Source organism: Aquarana catesbeiana, linkage group LG02 (genome assembly GCF_042186555.1).
Source record: "Aquarana catesbeiana isolate 2022-GZ linkage group LG02, ASM4218655v1, whole genome shotgun sequence".
Taxonomy (NCBI): domain Eukaryota; kingdom Metazoa; phylum Chordata; class Amphibia; order Anura; family Ranidae; genus Aquarana; species Aquarana catesbeiana.
Genome location: NC_133325.1, coordinates 175,789,472 through 175,810,885, shown reverse-complemented (window position 1 = coordinate 175,810,885; position 21,414 = coordinate 175,789,472). Strand labels below are relative to the sequence as shown.

At 39.1% G+C, this 21,414-nt stretch overlaps 2 protein-coding genes across 2 annotated transcripts in view; one reads left to right on the top strand and one right to left on the bottom strand.

The window, feature by feature from the left end:
* The window catches only part of ZBTB39 (zinc finger and BTB domain containing 39), a 221,811-nt gene that overhangs the window by 35,777 nt on the left and 164,620 nt on the right, over window positions 1-21,414 (bottom strand). The window lies entirely within an intron of this gene.
* On the top strand, window positions 959-21,325 carry GPR182 (G protein-coupled receptor 182). The gene is made up of 2 exons (XM_073613844.1): window positions 959-1,249; window positions 18,556-21,325. The coding sequence occupies exon 2, from the start codon at window positions 18,577-18,579 to the stop codon at window positions 19,690-19,692; it is 1,116 nt and encodes a 371-aa protein (XP_073469945.1). The 5' UTR covers window positions 959-1,249; window positions 18,556-18,576; the 3' UTR covers window positions 19,693-21,325.

The following is a 21,414-nucleotide window of genomic DNA, read 5'->3' as shown; positions in this document are numbered from 1 at the left end:
ATGGACTGGGGGGTACCCATGCCGTTTGTCTCACTGATTTTCATCCATATTGCCAGGACCCGACATTACATTAAACCCGCAAGCAGTTTTAAATGAGATTTTTTCCTTTAAAAATGACATTTGGTGCAGGGACTGTTCTAAACACGGGAAACACGCGTCACTTTACAGGCATACTATAGACACCCCTCAGGTACGCTATTTAAAGGAATATTTCACTTTTTTTTTTTTTTACTTTAAGCATCATTAAAATCACTGCTCCCGAAAAAACGGCCGTTTTTAAAAGTTTTTTTTGCATTGATACATGTCCCCTGGGGTAGAACCCGGGTCCCCAAACCCTTTTTAGGACAATACCATGCAAATTAGCCTTTAAAATGAGCACTTTTGATTTAGAACGTTCGAGTCCCATAGACGTCAATGGGGTTCTAACGTTCGTGCGAACTTTCGGTCCGTTCGCAGGTTCTGGTGCGAACCGAACCGGGGGGTGTTCGGCTCATCCCTAATGGTTACTATTTCATATAGCCAGCAAAATGACTTTAGGACTACTATAATAATTTTCAGCATTATCTATTTTTTCTAAGGCTTTATTCACTATGCTGCATTTGCCACAGATAGCATTCCAATATGATTATTCCCATTAAAGAAGTACCGATTGCATGCTTATGTCATAATGTCAGTTTTCAATAATGTAGTTATGTAAGCAAGTCTTTGTGTTTAGACCTTTAAAGGAGGGAAAGTTCAGAATTCAGACATGACCCCTCCAAAAAATGCATAATGTTTATGATCTGCAAACTCTGCTTAACCCCTGTCTTGTGGATCAATTTGAATGTGCTTTGAAATATCTAGTAAAATATTTGCACTGCACCATACAGTAATTCTCACAGCTTGAAAACTCAAGCCAATGTGTTAATCACACGCTTAAGCTATAGCAAGAATGAAAACAACCCCTGTATTTTTATGTGCGCCATGGGAGAAAGGAAAGACTTATTTATTTAGAGATTCCTCTTTGCAGCATTCATGCCTCTCAGGACAAAGGGACCGATCCACTTAGGGGCTTGGAGAATCTTAGAAGGTGTTTGAGTTTGCATAAGAGGATATCCTGGGCAGCAAAAGCCACAGCAATGATTGCAGCTTCAGGATATACAGGATCATTTCCTGAAAGCAAAGGCTACTATCAAGTGTAAAATAGCTCATGCCACAGTTGGGAAAAAGATTCACTAGATCGCAGGCAATTCGTACAGCATATTTACAGGTAAGAAAACCTTTCCATGATTTTCTTACCATGCCCAGAGCACAGACTACAAGATATGACACTCAGACTCTATTCTTAACATAGAATATTCCTTGGTGGAACACTAAAAACACTGGACTCTTCATGTTGAAAGTGGATCACACATTTTAATTCTCATGTTACTTACTTGTATACAATATAGCACAGTGTTTTCAGATGGGGTCATAATTTATCAAAGGATACATTTACTACCTTGCAGAAATCTGCAAAGTGTGCAACAGCAACAACTATATATAATTATAGTAAAATTATACATTTTACATTTCTAAAAAAAACTTTTAATTAGGGTTTATTTAAAAAAGTAACAATCTTTAAGTGTGCATTTTACTTACCACAACTATATGGATTTAAACCTATACTGTATGTTTTATGCTTGTATATACTTTTTATATAACATTTTTATATACTTACCTTATTCAATATCGATTCCTTATTATTAAGTGTAGCAATTCATAGCAACCAATCAGAATTTAATTTGATGAAGTCATAAAAGTGCAAATAATTCTAATTTATTCATCAGAGGCTAGCTCTTTTGCCTTGCAGCACTAGGGTCCCGGGTTCAAATCCTGGTCAGTAAACTGTTTGTATGGAGTTTGCATGTTCTTTTTGTGCTTGTGTGGATTTCCTCCCAGACTCCAATGCTGGTAGGTTAATTGGATCCTGTATAAATTGGCCCTAGTGTGCGTATGTATGCATGCATGCGAGATAGGGACCTTAGATGGACAGCGACTGTGCAATATGTAAATTGTCAGAGTTATTTATTTCAGGTAGATATATAGCACTGTCAGTTTACACAGCACTTTAGATTAATAATGCCCCAGCCCTCAAGGAATTTACAATCTACAAACAATTTACAAATCTATATATAAATACCTGTATTAAATAAAATAATGTTTTGGTATGTAGGCTGCCATTACCGAACTTCTCATGAAACATGCTAGATACATGCCAGTCTCTGGAGTCAATACGGGTTGTGTTACTAACCCAGAATAAGCTTGCAATAGGTTAAGTCTGCACTGAGCTGAACTGAGATGTCCAATAATGTTATCAGCTATCTGCTATGTATAGGTGTGTGTAGTCCAAATCAGGTATTGCAGCCTAGGGTGAAAACGCTGTGCCTCAATAGATATAGCGCAGGAAAGAGTTGTGTCCTTAGAGCAGGCAGTGTGTTACTGACATCAGGAGTCACCAGGTGATAATGAAGGGAAAACAAATCATGAAAAGAAGGGAAATGTGCATCCACCTCATCTAAGCTGCAATATATTAAAGTTTTGTGTTTAGGTTTAGATATGCTTTAACTACAGAGATAAATCTATTTGCCATATGTTTTACATTAGCCAGAGCAGAATAACAGATGCGCACTAATAAAAAAAACTAAAAAAACGTAAAAAAAAAAAAAACAGTCAACTGAACAGAATTGAAAAATCTTATAACCCACATACTTATTTAGCTAATATGTACTATAGATTCTGCTAAAATAGTCTTCAATATTTTAAAAAAAAAAATTAAAATAAATTTGCCTCATGCAAAAATATCTACAGTATGTACTTGCTTATTATAAATTGTCTTAAACTCTTTATTCTCAAGACAAAGTAAGTGGATGGGTAATTATTTGATATTCAATGCACAGACACTGATCATCTAAAATCAGTTTTGACATTACATTCTAGTGAGTCTCAATATTTGTGATAGAACAGCTGGAAATCAACAGATTGTCCTCTTGGGTTATCAGACATGAAAAAGTACAGTTTTCACCCATGACAACTATTACAACAAGAACAATTATTTGTAGATAGAGATACAAACCTTACATAGCTGTTAGCCATATAGTAACATGAAAGCTACAAATTTAAAAAACAATTGTTTTTATATAACTGGTCATTTGTAGAATGGGTCCATGCTTCTCTCTTGTTAAATACTTCCTAGCATTTCCTTTTCACTCCATAAAGCTCACATAGAGGGTTTGACCTCTCACTGTGGAATGTTTGTAAAAATAACCCTCTAAGTACTGAACAGATATCAAACAACAGGAAAAGGTTTTTATCTTCCTTTTGAAATTTGGGTAACTTTTTTTTTCTGCCGATGGAATGTTTTACATCCTCTATCTATAGTGATTGTATTTACACAGAGCAGGGGTTGATTTAAATGCAACACATGAATACGGATAACAATAATATGTCAGAATACTAGTTGACTTTTTCAGTTTATGCTTCAACCCATGTAATTTTAGTGACTTTCAGTCATTGCAAATTGTGTTACTGATGGTTCAAATCAGAAGCCTAGCAAAAACATGGAATATCACATTTGAGTGAACACCTAAAACTACACCTAAACTGTTCACAATAGTTTGCAATGGGTAAAGCAAGTCTGTTATAAAGAGATGTACAGTATCTCACAAAAGTGAGTACGCTCCTCACATTTTTGTAAATATTTTATTATATCTTTTCATGTGACAACACTGAAGAAATTACATTTTGCCTCAATGCAAAGTAGTGCTTGTACAGCTTGTATAACAGTGTAAATTTGCTGTTGCCTGAAAATAACTCAACACAGCCATTAATGTCTAAACCACTGTCAACAAAAGTGAATACACCCCTAAGTGAAAATGTCCAAATTGGGCCAAAAGTGTCAATATTTTGTGTGGCCGCCATTATTTTCCAGCACTGCCTTAAAACCTCTTGGGCATGGAGTTCCCCAGAGCTTCACAGGTTGCCACTGGAGTCCTCTTCCACTCCTAGATGACGACATCACGGAACTGGTGGATGTTAGAGACCTTGCGCTCCTCCACCTTCCATTTGAGGATGCCTTACAGATGCTCAATAGGGTTTAGGTCTGGAGACATTCTTGGCCAATTTCATAACCTTTACACTCAGCTTCTTTAGCAAGGCAGTGGTCGTCTTGGAGCTCTGTTGGCATTTATGGTTCCCTCACTGAACTGTAGCTTCCCAGTGCCGGCAGCACTCATGCAGCCCCAGACCATGACACTCCCACCACCATGCTTGACTGTAGGCAAACACACTTGTCTCTGTACTTCTCACCTGGTTGCCGCCACACACACTTGACACCATCTGAACCAAATAAGTTTATCTTGGTCTCATGAGACCACAGGACATGGTTCCAGTAATCCATATCCTTAGTCTGCTTGTCTTCAGCAAACTGTTTGCAGGCTTTCTTGTATATCATCTTTAGAAGAGGCTTCCTTCTGGAACGACAGCCATGCAGATCAATTTGATGCAGTGTGTGGCGTATGGTCTGAGCACTGACAGGCTGACCCCCCACCCCTTCAACCTCTGCAGCAATGCTGGCAGCACTCATACATCTATTACCCAAAGACAACCACTGGATATCACGCTGAGCATGTACATTCAACTTCTTTGGTCGACCATGGTGAGGCCTGTTCTGAGTGGAACCTGTCCTGTTAAACTGCTGCATGGTCTTGGCCACAGTGCTACAGCTCAGTTCCAGGGTCTTAGCAATCTTCTTATAGCCTAGGCCATCTTTATGTAGAGCAACAAATCCTTTTTTGTCAGATCCTCAGAGTTCTTTGCCATGAGGTGCCATGTTGAACTTCCAGTGACCAGTATGAGAGAGTGAGAGCGATAACACCAAAATTTACCACACCTGGTCCCCATTCACACCTGAGACCTTGTAACACTAACGAGTCACATGACACCAGGGAGGGAAAATGGCTAATTGGGCCCAATTTGGACATTTTCACTTAGGGGTGTACTCACTTTTGTTGCCAGCGGTTTAGACATTAACGGCTGTGTTTTGAGTTATTTTGAGGGGACAGCAAATGTACACTGATATACAATATGTACACTCACTACTTTACATTGTAGCAAAGTGTCATTTCTTCAGTGTTGTCACATGAAAAGATATAATAAAATATTTACAAAAATGTGAGGAGTGTACTCACTTTTGTGAGATACTGTATATCTAGGTTGACCTGTCATAAGGGTTTAGTATATGTAAACTCCAATCTTGTTAAACAACCTGTTTAGTTTAAAATAGAAATATAAGGAAAAACAATTGTGTATAAATATAATAAAAAAAATTCAACACTTGTTTCCCCATTATTATAAATGATCGCATTCCCTCTGTTCTCAGCTGCATAAGAGCTTAGGGGGGAGAAACAGCAGAAAACCAAACTTCCCAGTGAAAGTTTCAAAGGTTCCAGCACAGCTAGAGAACTGACCATGCTGTGTTCTGTTTAATGTTGTCAGTTTTTAAAGGGTTTGTAAACCCTCATGTTTTTTCACCTTAATGCCTCCTATGCATTAAGGTGAAAAAACAACTGGCAGTCACCAGCCCCCCACCCCCCCAATTTTACTTACCCGAGCCCCTTCATCTCCTTGGCGGGGACGCGCTGTCCCTCTCTCCATGGGCTCCTGCCTCTTGATTGTATAGATTGATAGCAGCGCAGCCATTGGCTCCCGCTGCTGTTAATCAAATCCAATGACATGGGGGGTGGGGCTGAGTCCGGCATTCATGTCCATGGACGCAAATGCTGGACTCTGGAGCACGCCCGCAAGGTAACCCCCTTAGGAGAGAGCTTCTCCTAGGGGGTTATCTAATGCGGGGAGGAGCCGCAACAGCCGCTGGGGGACCCCAGAAGAGGATGTCTGGGGCCACTCTGTGCAAAATGAGCTGCAAAGTGGAGGCAAGTATGATATGTTTGTTATTTAAAAAAAATAAAAAACGATCCTTTACGATTACTCTAATAGGAAAGCAGAATTACTGGCAGGAACACCAGGGATTTCACATAAAGGAAACAATACAAAGAGAACAGGATACTTTTTCACACATGTATATAGTACAACGGGGCATATCAGGAATACGAAATGTTGGGTTTACATATTCTAGGTACAGTTGCGATTTTTAAGAAACAAAAAACAACACATAACTCAAACCCACTAGACCCTCTTTAAGCATTGTCCTGAAATACTGGTGTAGATTTCTAGAAATATTATTATTATTCCAAATGATCAGACCCATTTGTCTCCTGACCGTCCCTTCTGTCATTCCGTGTTAGCACAGAAAGTTTTGCATATACTTTTGAGTCCAATAACCAAGCCACTACATGTGTGCAGAATGCAGATCATCAAGAGTGTTGAATCTGACATTAGTTGGAGTTGGTCACTAACCGTGATATAATAGTAAATCACAAAACCATTTATTACACTATGAACGTGTCAATCTTCAGCTAAGCTTATTGATGGCTCTTTAAGCAAAGTATTAGGCTAGAACCATATACTGTTTGTCAAATCTTTCTTTCTAGGTCAAAAAGTCAAGTAGGCTATAAAAATACTTTGCACTTGCTGTTTTCATAAGCAATATAGCTATCACATATGTGCCAAAATACAACGAATGTGAACATGCACGTACCAAGGAATAACATCTCCTAAATCCAACCTGTCCATCGTGCAAGGATCTTTAAAGCATATACCCTAAGACTGTCATTTAATTGCAGCACAGTCATTATATTATGTGACATGTATATGAGTACCTTTAGACATATAAAACTGATTTTTATGTATGTAACAATGCAATTATTGTTGGACAAATAGGATGTACACGTGAACTTTAGAATTTTTTTTTTTTTTACACAAAAATTGTCTGCATAATGGATTTCCAATCATCCTGGCATACCTTACTGGGGAAAAAATATGGTGAAGTATTGTTCTTTGCCATACCTATCTGTGGGGTTGATTTACTAAAACTGGAGTGTGCAAAATCTGGTGTAGCTCTGCATAGAAACCAATCAGCTTCCAGGTTTTATAGTCACAGCCTAATTGAACAGGCTGAAGTTAGAGGCTGATTGGCTACCATGCATAGCTGCACCAGATTTTGCATTCTCTAGGTTTAGTAAATCAACCCCAGTCTGTCTGAGACAAAAAAGGATGTGTTGCATTTCCTATAGTATTTTATACGCTGATCCCTGTTGTTAAAACAATATTAAAGGCAATTAACAGGCTCATGTCCTGTGTAGTAGTGTTGACAGCACATAACGATGGAGTAAATACTAAATGGACATGCACTTCTAGAATGTCCCAGTTAGAACAGCATATATTAAAATAAGAAGATATGCATGTAAATGAAAATGTCTTGGTAAACGACACGTGTAAGCATTTACCTACACAATAAACATATTGCATCCATTATGCAATGAACTTCCTTTACTCTTTATATGAGAAAAGGGAAGAACTGGCCCCAGTGCAAAGAGATTTTTCAAAAATGGGTAAGCTCTCTGGGCATGATTAATGAACACTTCTTATAGTTGCGAGGACATCTGTGGTAGCGAGATATGCCTAAACAGCTCATTTATCCAGCATTACAGCAGGTTATCTGACTGGGTGGAGAATTGGACTGTTCATGGTCATGCAAAATCTAGGCTGGTAATGAAGATTTACTGAACTATTCTTGCTTCTACAGCCAAATTGGGATATCACATACTTTATATTTATTACATGTTTAAAGTTACATAGGATAAAAAAAAAGTAAAAATTGCTGCTTACATTTTAATTTGCTCAAAAATCTGACCTAGCTTTTCCCTTCTATGAAATTTTAGGCATGTGCTGGCAGATCTATTTCTCAGTGGTAAATTAGATTTGCACGCTGTCTGTCCTAACAAGGGGTAAAAAATCTGAAGGATTAGGTGGTACACTGTATGTTAATGGACTTAATAATGTCCCTCAGTCTGTCTCTTAAATGCACTTGGGTAATCAGAATAACATCCCTTAATTGTTTAGAATAGCAAGCTGCCTATAAAGTCCTAAGTATACAACTGCTCAGAAGAAACAACAAGATGGGTAAGAATTTTATTTTTAAAATTGTTTATAGATATGCTAGGTGATGGGAACACCTAACATAGTGTTGATTTCTCAAATATGACTGTAAACATGGAAAAGGAAAACATATTTCAGACATTAGGCAGCAAAATAGCTATGCTTACTATCAGAATATATCTTGACATAATGAACCATTTGTAAGCTCTAACATGTACTCTTGGCAGTAACCAAAAGTACTGAAAAACAAGAAAGTTAGAATAACAACCAGGCATTTTCAGAAGTAGTCAGCATTTGTAGCTTCCATGTTTCCTATTTCAGAAGTTTTCTTTATGAAATCAGAGCTGCAAAGAGTATTCTGCTCAAGTTTGTAACTTTACTGGCTGCATATGTGTCCCTCTTTAGTGACACAATAAGCTGTAAAGGAGGAGAAGAGGATGACAGCCCTTGCTACTGCAACAATGGCAGCTCTCGTTTTTCAATCCTGAGAAAATATGTTGTATAGAGTGCCTTTACTTAGTGAGGCTTGATGCCAAATATGCTCAAAGCATGACATAAGAACCAGCCTTTTCCTAATCAGAAACCCAGAAAAGTGGAATAGTTGGATGAGATGGTAAGTGTCAGGGCAAAATCTTACTTACAGATTAGATATAACTTACTTAGAAGGCTACACAAATACTTCCAATCTACAACCAGAAGTTAATTTAATTTAATTGTGGAAGAAGAGCTAGATTGTATTTACACTGTTAGGCATAATATTCACCATGAGGCTAGTGAATGGAAAGTTATTGGAATAGTTGTGCAAGGGTAATCTGCAGGTGCTATACATGAGGACCTTTAAGGCATATGGGTCAATTAAAGAGGATTCCAGCTTTATTCATAAAGAGGGCCTTTTGCATACCTTTGTAGTACTTACAGAGATTAGGATAGAGGACCTCCCTACCAGTAAAGTCAGTGGTCAAATTTTTTTGTAGTATGTGGGGTTCTGTTAGTGCTCATGCGAAAATGGAAATTGTGTCATCATTTTAGAGCTTGAATTGTATCGAGAGGGCTGATTCCAAAATAGTATAATATTAATGAATAAAGTCCATTTTATTGACTGTACCCTGCCAGTCCATGATCTGGAATGGTGCAAACCACTCAGGTCACCTTTTATTGGGCAATGCCTTTTTGATGTCAAGTGCTAATAAGTTTGGAATCTTTTTTAGGTAATGAATTAATTAAGTTGCCAATGAAGATTATAAATCACCTCCCCCTATAGTAGAAGAGGAGAGGGGTGGTGTTCTGTAGTCCTCTCTAGCCACTTTGCGTCCTGGGCAATACATACAAATCTGCTGAAAGATTAAAGCCCAAAACAATCATATATTTTCTGAAAACAGAGGCCCTGTGGAATAGCACAATGGCAGTTGCTATTTTTTATGTTGCACAATATTTGCACAGTAAAGGGAAAAAAACTGTGCTCAGTCACAATACTAATAAGTGAAACAAATATTAAAAAATCAACTAAAATGATAACAAATGATAAAAAAGTCCAGTATGCAGCAGCTTATTGTGAGATATGCACAAAAAAAGAATATGGAAGAGAGAAGCTGCGTTGCTTGAAGGTTTTTATCAAACAATTGCTTGTAGATAACAGATATTCAATGACAGATCAATTCTGATTGAAAACAGACACCAAAGTGAGCTTAATCAAACAAAACGTGCCACCACCTTAAGAAAAACCTGCTTACCAGCTGCCAAGCAAAACCGTACGGATGGCTTAAACCTAGCCAGGGCCTTTGCTTGTGCAGAGGATCATCTGGTAAGCTGTAATTTGAATGGCTGCATAGATGTTCCAAATGCTCCTGGGGAGCAGACAGGTCTGGTGTGTTGGAGATAAAGGTCTGGGGTACTGGGCCTCTAATTCCAAGTCTTACAGTGCTAGGAGCGTTTGAAACATCTATGCAGCCATTCAAATTACAGCTTACCAGCTCTTTAGGTGGTGCCACGCTTTGTTTGATTAATCTCACTTTGGTGTCTGATTTCAATCAGAATTGAACTGTTATTGAATACCTGTTATCTACAAGCAATTGTTTGATAAAAACCTTCAAGCAGCGCAGCTTCTCTCTTCAATATTTGCATATTGAGTATTATTTACTTAGTATTTATCAAATCTATATTTCTAGGGGAAAAAAAAACTAAAATACATTTTAATGCAAACAAACACAATTTTTTTTAGAAGGGGTTGAGTAAAGTAAATAGTTACCAAACACGTCAAGATTTAAAACCAAACATGCAAATTGTCCAAAGGAGATGCTTTAAAAGCATTTATAGGTCATCAATTTACAAATAAGCATGAATTCACACGTGCACCTTGCATGCACATTTGTATTTGTGCATTTGTGTGTGTAGGGAAAAAGGTGTTGCTTTTAAAAAAAATGTATTAAAAAGAGATTGTAAAGGTAAACTTTTTTTTTCTTTAAATGACAAACATGTCTATACTTACCTTCTCTGTGCAATGGAATTTCACAGAGTGCATGTGAATCTCCTCTTCTCAGGTCCCCCGCCGGCGCTCCTGGCACCTCCCCTCTGTCCAGTGCCCCATGGGAAGCTGCATCCCATGGGGGCACTCATGCGTGCTCGGGTGCTCCCGCTGCTGCGAGCCAATGGCTCCCGGTGCCCCAGCAAAGCCAGTAAAACCTGGAAGTGAGTGTAAAGAAGAGATGCAGATGTGCACATTGCTGGATTGAATGAGGGCTCAAGTAAGTAAAAGGTGGGAAGGTGGGGGGGTGAGGGGGTAATGCGGATGCCTAAACATTTTCTACCTTGATGCAAGGAATGCAAGGAATGCATTAAGGGTAAAAATGAGAAATGTTTAGTCTTTAAAACCACTTTAAGTTTTACTTTGACACATTTTTTTAAATTTAACTTTATTGCTATCAAGGGGCTTTTTTTAAAGCATGTCCTCATTTTGTGGGCTTTTTAAGGCAACACATTGTTTTTTATTATAAAATAATTTATTGAAAAAAATGTATCTCATTAAAATTGTAGAAAATTGTAAAAGGAAATGATACAATCATAACAAACTCGAGTCAACATATCACATATATCAAATACTTCAAGGATATTGTGCAAAGTGCTATCCCCCATCTGTAGGCTAACATTCCACCCTGTTGATGCATGGATACTCCCACCTACTGGACTCATCCATCCATGCATCAACAGGGTGGAATGTTAGCCTACAGATGGGGGATACCACTTTGCACAATATCCTTGAAGTATTTGATATATGATATGTTGACTCAAATTCATGTTATAATTATATAATTTCCTTTTACAAACTTCTACAATTTTAATGACAATTTTTTCAATAAATGATTTTATAAAAATCAATATGTTTATTGCCTTAAAAATCCCACAAAATTAGGACATGCTTTTAAAATTACATTTTGGGATGATGGCAATCACACCCACGATAATTTGAGTCTAACTATTTAGATCACAAAGGGGCTAACAAGCCCCCTACTGGATAGAACTGGAACGTGACAGGTTCCTTTTATAGAGGCATCAGGAGTCTAAGAGCCATAATGACTCCCCTGTTCTCCCCTGCAGGTGATCAAGCACAGTCCTGTGCTTGATCAGCTGTTTACCTATCTTTGCAGCCCAGCATTTGACAGCTCTGAACCCAAAAATTTCTCAGAGCTGAGCACTCCTGAGTTCATTGTTCCCCGCTCCTTCTACTCTTCTTCCTGAGAATGTTTACCATGGTCCTGGGTGGGAGGCTGGTGGCATGGGGATGTGCCATGAGCTCAGTATAAAAAAAATGGTCAGGCTGCTCTGAATAACTTTTACTAAAAAGCCAGGAACTGGCTGGAAAAATGGTAACAAGCTCACAGCTGCAGCTCAAATTAACCATAAAGGAGTCACGCTACATATACTGATAAAAATGGTAATCATAAACAATAAATGTATGGCAAGTGCAGTTTACACCAAATAAAGAACAAACTTAAACAAAAAGTCCAAGTGCAATTGAAAAGAATGTGAAACTGTAAAAAAGGATCCTCTTCTTAAGTATTCAAAAAGATCAGTGTGCACAGTGGACATCCATAACCATTTTAAAAGATCCAAGCCGTGACACCACAACCCTATTATGGGAAGAATGCAGGCCAACAAGCTGTATTAAACCCTCTAATTAAAGGTCAGCAGAGCATGTGGCCAAACAACCCGGCTAGGGTCTTCCAGGAGCATTTTTCCAGATCCCCTCAGAGGCAGATATTTAGCCCACACACTGGGGGCGGGTTTGAAATCATGTGCGTTCAACTGAACTCTCACGATTTAAAACCAGCGTTTCTGTCCAACTTCGGGGGTGATTTGACAGACATCTGTACGGGTTCATGCACAGATGTCTATTGAAATCGCCCCCAAAGTCGCCAAAAGTAGTGCAGGAGCTACTTTTGGGAATAGGTGTGGCGTTGCAAAGTCAGCATCGCACCGATTCGGACAGTGCCATTGCCAGCAATAGGGTCCAATTTGGCAGCGATTTGACATGTCAAAACGGCCCAATGTGCACGTGGGCTTAGACTGGTGACATATTACCAGCAACTTTTTGTTGCTGTTCTGAACAAAACTTTTTCATGAATGTCCCAGTTCCTGGCAGCTGCAAGCTTGTTTTAACCACTTGAAGTCTAGGCTGTTTATATATGGCCTGTGGATAGCAAACATATTGTTCATAATGCAACTGGACATGATATGGCTCCTGAAAACTGCACATTCCAGTTACATTGTAAGATCCATAGGCAGGACCCTCCTAATCATTTTGTATTGAACTGAATTGTAACTGTACTGTCTCCCTTTATATTGTAAAGCGCTGTGCACACATTTTGGCACTATATACATCCTGTATAATAATAATAATGATAGCCACAAGACATCACAGAAGCCATATATACAACCAAATGGGTTTGAAAAACTTTAATCAAATAGCTTCTCTACCTGTTTGTGTTACCTAGAAAAGCCAAGAGGCAGACTACAGGTGTGCTTTTTGACATACTATAATAGCTGTAGTTGCTTAATAATGTATTGTCAAGATATTACTTTTAAATCGATTTCAGGTGCATGGGAAGAATGGCTGTAAACCAGAAACATACAGTACATTCATTTGAAGCCAAAATGTTACTCAAAGTTGTATTTAAACAAATTAAAAGGAAAAATGACTGCCACCACACTTGCAAATATTTAATGTTCTAAATTATAAATGTGGTGCATTCCTCTAGATAAAATGCATAATTCATCAATACAAAGACTGAAACTATGGGGAACTTGTACTCCTAAACACAATAAATATATATTCAAAAAGTCCCTTTATTATACATACTTTAGAAACCGAGAAAAATGACAATACATACTTTGAATTACATGCTAAAAATGAAAGCTCTGTTTTTTTTCTAAATTTTGTATAATATAGGGCAATTTTATTATTTATTTATAGTGTTGAGTACAAGTACCCTATAGTTTGTCTTTATACTACAGTCTATATTAATGAAGAAAAATCATATTTTCCATTTTTTTCTTAGTAACATCCAAGGCTTCAGAGATTAGTCCTGGTTCCCTGACGTCTAAGTGACCATGTGTAACTATGACCTGTGTAGCAGTGTGCACCAACAACATTTTGTTGAGTACATAGAGGCCTTTTTCACATTCATTTTTTTTTAAGAATCTTGTTAGCGGTTTTAGCCTCAATAGCCCCTTGCATTGTATAAGAGGCTAAAAGAAAATGAAATTAAGAAGCATGTTTCTTAATCAGCAAAAGATATAATGTCGGGCTGATTTTAAGACAGATTTAGGCGCTTACAGCATGTATATAAATATTTTTATATATATATATATATAGATCTATCTATGTATATATATATACATAGATAGATCTATATCTATCTATCTATCTATCTATCTATCTATCTATCTATCTATTTATCTATCTATCTATATATATATATGCTATAGTGTCAAAAGTATTGTGACATTTGCCTTTACACGCACATGAACTTTAATGGCATCCCAGTCTTAGTCCATAGGGTTTAATATAAAAAGCTTATTTGGTAAACCTGCGTTTATACCTCCACATACCTTAAAACTGAATATTCATGACTGCAAAAAAGCTTATTTGGTAAACCTGCGTTTATACCTCCACATACCTTAAAACTGAATATTGCATGACTGCAGAAAAGCTTATTTGGTAAATCTGTTTGTCACCACTGTTTCAACTCCATCTGTCGCCATGCTCACATTATTTCAATGTTTATTTAGCCATTAAGTCTTACCTAAATTATGGGTTGCCTTATCTTTACAATTTTGGCCTTTTAGTCCCCTTGCAGTTTGATTGTGGTGTGAAAGTTATGCCCTGCTAGCTGTGTTGCTAATATGCCCTCCTAATTGATTAATTGCCAGATTCAACCCACACCCAACACACAGTATAAAAACAAGGCCTTCCTTACGGGGGAACACATACAGGGGGCTGCACATACAGGGGTTCTTCCAAAGAAGTGGGGTTCTTTAAATAAGTGGCACTTCTGCTCTTGCACTTCAGCGATTTGCACAAAGCTAACTATAAAAGACTGCAGGTGACCCCATTTCCTAATTTTATCATCTTCCTCTCTGAAACATGCACTCTTTACCTCTCCTCCTTTTCACAATTGCTGCCTCTCTCCTCAAACTCTCTTTTCTACATCCCTCTGCTCCACCCCACAATCTGTACATATCACCCTCACTTCTCCCCTCCCCCTATTACTGCACTCATCACCTCTTTCTAACTCTAAGCCCACTTGCTAACATACCCCCCAGAATACTGAAGCATGTCCCCTCATACAAATCATATTCTCATATTACCTCCCTCACTCTTCTGCTTCTCCTAATCGCTGGAGATATTTCTCCAAACCCTGGGCCCCCTTTATTTAACTGTGCCCAACACACCCATCACCATCACCCTACACCCTCTGGCAGTAGTCGCAATCTACACAATTTTGTCTCCATTCCTCTTCTTCCCAACACCAGCCTCCCTCTCTTCTGCGCCCTCTGGAACGCCCGCTCTGTCTGCAACAAACTCACTACTGTTCATGACCTCTTTGTCACTAATTCCTTTAATCTACTTGCTCTCACAGAAACCTGGCTCCACGAATATGACACCCCTTCTCCTGCTTCCCTCTCCCAGGGTGGCCTTCACTGGACTCACGCCCCCAGGCCTAATGGACGCAAGGGAGGTGGAGTGGGATTCCTCCTATCCCCCCAAAGCAATTTCCAGGTTATTCACCCTCCTCCCTCTTTTTCACTCTCATCATTCGAAGCCCACTGTATACGTCTATTCTCTCCTACTTCCCTAAGAATTGCTGTGATCTACCGGCCCCCTGTCACCCTCTGACCCTATCCTACACTCTCTAACCCACATCTTCAATCTCTCCCTCACCTCTGGCGTCTTCCCCGATGCTCTAAAACATGCACTGGTCACTCCCATACTCAAAAAGCCGTCCTTGGACCCTACCAATCTTAACAACCTACGCCCTATCTCCTTGCTCCCCTTTTCCTCTAAACTCCTTGAACGCCTGGTTTACAACCAACTGAGTGACCACCTCATTAAAAGCAACCTTCTTGATCCCCTTCAATCTGGATTTCGCCCTCAACACTCCACAGAAACTGCTCTTTTAAAACTCACAAATGACCTACTAACTGCAAAAACCAACGGACACTATTCTGTACCCCTACTTCTGGATCTTTCAGCTGCCTTTGACACGGTTGACCACCCCCTCCTCCTCAAAAAACTTTACTCCCTCAGTCTCCGTGACTGTGCTCTTCAGTGGCTCTCATCCTACCTATCGCAACGCACCTTCAGTGTCACTTATAATTCTACTTCCTCCACTCCTCTTCCCTTCTCTGTCGGGGTCCCCCAAGGTTCTGTTCTTGGACCTCTTTTATTTTCAATCTACACCTCTTCCCTGGGTCAGCTGATAGCCTCTCACGGCTTTCAATATCATTTCTATGCTGATGACACACAAATCTATCTCTCCACCCCTCAACTCACTCCATCAGTCTCCTCACGCATCACTAACTTACTAACCGACATATCTGTATAGATGTCACACCACTTCCTCAAACTCAACTTGTCCAAAACCGAGCTTATAATATTTCCTCCCCCACGTGCCTCTTCCCCTGACTTCTCTGTGAAGAGCAATGGCAAAACCATCCACCCGTCCCCACATGTCAGGGTGCTAGGTGTTATCCTAGATTCTGAACTCTCCTTTCAGCCCCACATCCAATCACTTTCCAATGCTTGCCGCCTCAACCTCCGCAACATCTCTAAACTACGTCCCTTTCTAACCAGTGAAACCACAAAGCTCCTGATTCACTCCCTGGTTATCTCTCGCCTTGACTACTGCAACTCACTCCTCATTGGCTTACCTTTAAATACACTATCCCCCCTTCAGTCCATCATGAATGCTGCTGCCAGACTCATCCACCTTACAAACCGCTCAGTGTCTGCTACCCCCCTCTGCCAATCCCTCCATTGGCTACCACTCGCCCAACGAATTAAATTCAAAATACTAACAATAAGTTACAAAGCCATCCACAACACAACTGTGCCCCCAGCTACATCACTAACCTAGTCTCAAAATACCAACCTAAATGCCATCTCCGTTCCTCCCAAGATCTCCTGCTCTCTAGCTCCCTCATCACCTCCTCCCATAATCGCCTCCAGGACTTCTCCCGAGCCTCGCCCATCCTCTGGAATTCCCTACCCCAATCTGTCAGACTGTCTCCAAATTTATCCACTTTTGAAAACTTTCCTCTTCAGAGAAGCCTATCCTGCCTCCATCTAACAAATGCACTATTTTCTCCATTAGCTCATCCCCCACAGCTATTACCCTTTTGTATAACTTGACCCTCCCTCCTAGATTGTAAGCTCTAACGAGCAGGGCCCTCTGATTCCTCCTGTATTGAATTGTTTTGTTCTTGTACTGTCTGCCCTAATGTTGTAAAGCGCTGCGTAAACTGTTGGCGCTATATAAATCCTGTATAATAATAATAATAATAATAATATTGAGTTGGCCCACCCTTTGCAGCTATAATAGCTACAACTCTTCTGGGAAAGCGGTGCACAAGGTTTAGGAGTGTGTCTATGGGAATGTTTGACCATTCTTCCAGAAGTGTATTTGTGAGGTCAGGCACTGATGTTGGACGAGAATACCTGGCTTGCAGTCAACGCTCTAATTTATCCCAAAGGGGTTCTATCGGGTTGAGGTCAAGACTCTGTATAGGCCAGTCAAGCTCCTCCCCCCAAACTCGCTCATTCACGTCTTGATGGACCTTGCTTTGTGCACTGGTGTGCAGTCATATTGGAACAGGAAGGGGCCATCCCCAATCTGTTCCCACAATGTTGGGAGCATGAAATTGTCCAAAATGTCTTGACATGCTGATGCCTTAAGAGTTCCCTTCACTGGAATTAAGGGGCCAATCCCAACCCCTAAAAAACAACCCCACACCATAATCCCCCCTCCACCAAATGATTTGGACCAGTGTACAAAGCAAGGTCCATAAAGACAAGGATGAGTGAGTTTGGGGTGGAGGAACTTGACTGACCTGCACAGAGTCCTGACCTCAACCCAATAGAACACCTTTGGGATAAATTAGAGCAGAGACTGCAAGCCAGGCCTTCTCGTCCAACATCAGTGCCCGACCTCACAAATGCGCCTTTGGAAGAATGGTCAAACATTCCCATAGACACACTCCTAAACCTTGTGGACAGCCTTCCCAGAACAGTTGAAGCTGTTTTAGCTGCAAAGGGTGGGCCAACTCAATATTGAACCCTATGGACTAAGACTGGGATGCCATTAAAGTTCATGTGCGTGTAAAGGAAAACGTCACAATACTTTTGACACTATAGCGTGTATAAATGTGTGTGTGTGTGTGTGTATATGTATATATATATATATATATATAATGAATGTAAGCACCTAAATCTGTCTTAAAATCAGCCTGACATTATATCTTTTGCTAATGAAGAAACATGCTTACAGGAGAGCAGAGAGACTTCTAAGTCTGTTGCTGCTCCATATTTTCCATCCTCAGGATTGGGGCAGGTAGTTGACCTAGGTATACTGCTTAAATACAAAATAAAAAAAACGTGTACGCCAATCTAGCTTTGCTGAATATGGTGGTGTAAATCCTAGGGCTGGTTAACAAAATACTAATTATTTTACATTTAAAACAGCTTTCATAAATGTATCTCAATCCTTTTTTAGCTGTTTGGTTATAGTTCAGCTTTAATTCACTGAGATAGTCCACAGTATATTTCATTGAATCATTTTGCTGTTTACCCAAGCTAGATAAATATTACAAAAAAAATCCTATCCACACTTGACAAACAACACACACATTCTGTCTATGCTATTGTGGACATAATCTTATCAGCAATTTTCAAGGATTTTCTAATTATTATGCTTCTTTTTTCAGAAGTCGTTACTTTAAATTGAAATGGCTGAAGAGTTTGGAAGTTTGGAATCGGATGAGCAGTATGAAGATATCCACAACTGGACAGAGCTTATGTACTACCTCAACAATTCTTTCTCCCTCTGCGAGGTTGAACTAGATGAAGGTGTCAAACAGATCTTCCTCTTTATTCTGTATCTACTTACATTTGTTTTTGGTCTGGCTGGAAACTTACTAGTGATATGGGTAAACTGGCAATCAAGAAGAAGCAAGAGCTCTGTTAATCTCTATATTTTAAATATGGCAGTGGCAGACCTTGGAGTGGTTCTTTCCTTGCCCTTCTGGATGCTGGAGGCACTTCTGGAATACACATGGCTCTGGGGTGGATTTTTGTGCCAATTTACACATTATTTCTATTTTGCCAACATGTTCAGCAGTATATACTTTCTTACTGCTCTAAGCGTGGACCGCTACTTGACTCTAACATCATCCTCAGTGTTCTGGCGTCAAAACCAGGTAAAGATCAGAAAAGGTCTTTGTATTGGTATCTGGGTGATTTCTGCCATTTTCCCCATACCAGATGTTATCCACATGCAATTGGTGGATACTTCAGACCCTGTGTGCATGTTTATGGCACCATTTGAGTCCTATGATGAATGGGCTCTTGCAGTTACTCTCATGACAACAGTCCTTGGGTTCCTGATCCCTTTTGTTGTAATCCTCGTTTACAATCTGATGACTGCCTATCACATTAAGAAATCTGGAAGACCAGAAAGCCGAAGACACTGTCGGCTTATTTATGCCTACATATTGACGTTCCTACTTAGCTGGCTGCCCTATCATGCCACTGTGATAATACTGACACTCCATGGATCCTACATCTTTGTCAACTGCCGCTTTGCGCATATTCTTTATTTTTTCTATGAAATAATTGACTGCACTTCATTGTTTCACTGTGTGGCTAATCCAGTTCTTTATAATTTCCTTAGCAAGGATTTCAGGGGCAAATTCATTAATGCCGTTGTCAAGTACATTCCAAAGGAGAAAAAGGCTGGTGACAATGCTCCTGAACATTCCACGTCTGTTACTGATCATTCAGTTGTAATAACGAAAGAACCAGGAACACTTCCCGACATTCCTAGCAACAATATTCCAGAATGAAAAATGTAATTTTTTTTCAAAGTGAACTCGCCAGCCAGTTTAGACTTGTTAAGGAAACATGTATTGAGAGAAATATATGGAGGAGAACCTTGCTGACCTCTCCTTTTGAAAATGCCATTTTGCTTGCCTGTCATGCTGTTCCAGTGGCTTTAATATTGACATTACACTGATTTTGCTTGCTGCTAGCTCTTTGACCATGATTCATGCAACTAGCATTTTCCCTGTCTACAGTTTTCAGTACAGATTTACTTTTAAAAGTTAATAGCCCCGTCCAAGAGCAGAAATCACAAGTAACGTTGATACTAAAGGATCAATTTATCTGACACCAAGGCTAAGTTCTGTCCAACATCCATCCCTCCTGTCCATTAAGAGAGTGGCTGTATTGTCCAGATGGGTGCACTCAATAAAGAATAGTATAGCTGGTGGGCAGTGTAAGCCTAGGGAAGTCAGGCCCTTCATAAAACTAAATTCATAAGGGTGAAAAGAGGCTATTCTGCCTTATAAGAGTTAAAACAGGCACCTTTGGCTGACCAGTTTGCTTTAAGAGATTTATAAGGCTATAAGAGATAAACCAGAGCAATCAAAATGGTGGTGTTGCCTTCATAATCTGTTGTAGTTCACATTCTTTTTTCAGTTAACATTCAAGAATGAAAATAAAGAAACCTTTACCGGTTTGTGATGGGCAGGCATGGCATGGCATTCATTAGCTTAATTTTTTCATAAATCAGCACTACTGACTTTTCTGCTGTTCTCGCTATATCATAATTATACACAATGAGAGTTACTTTGACTATGGCATTAGGTTCCATTTACTGCTCAATCACAATAAACCTCATGTGAATTATTATAAGCTATACAGCTAAAACCTTTGCATATTTTACAGTTTTGTGTAGTAAGCCACAGTGGGTTCAAAATTTTTAATTACATTCTGACCACAAATGGATCAAGCACTGGAAAATGATAAATTTGTATTCAGGTCACATGAATTGGTTTAACTAGATATGAGAACATTCTCAGGAATGACAGTCATTTTGGAACCATGATATAAATATCTATACGTATGTGTCCACCCAACCTATAGAAGTTCTCTATTAAAAAAATGAAATAAAATGTTTTGGATCTAGGTCTGCATTCTGAAATGCAACGCTACAAGAAACAAGGGGACACTCCTGAAGAAACTTCATGAAAAATGATCTTCATCTTGTCTTGAGGCTTAAAGATGTTCATTCCCTCTGACCCCACTGTGCTTCAGCCAAAAGACAATTCCTGATTAAATGAAGGATTGAGAAGGAGGACAAATATTCAATATATTAAAATAATGTATAATTAGTTTTCAGAACATTTTACCATGTTCCACAGAGAAATGGACTAACCGTACATATTTAATCTTACCCTATTTACCCTGAAATGCTAAGTTGGACTGTAGACAGTAAGAACTCCCAGATGATCTATGATGAAAAGATAAAAGGCATGACAGGAAGAACTACAAGATGATCTATGCTGAAAAGATAAAAGGCATTGCAAAAAAGATACACTGATTTGTAAATAATGAATGTTTTGTAACAAAAGATGAAATGTTCATATCATATTGTATTTCAGATTGTATTTTCATTAAAATAAGTAAACTAAGGAGCATCTTGGTAGATAAACCATACTTTTAGTCCAAGGAAAACTTTGTATTTAACAAAAGATTCCAAAACCCTTAGATAATTGACAGGCAAA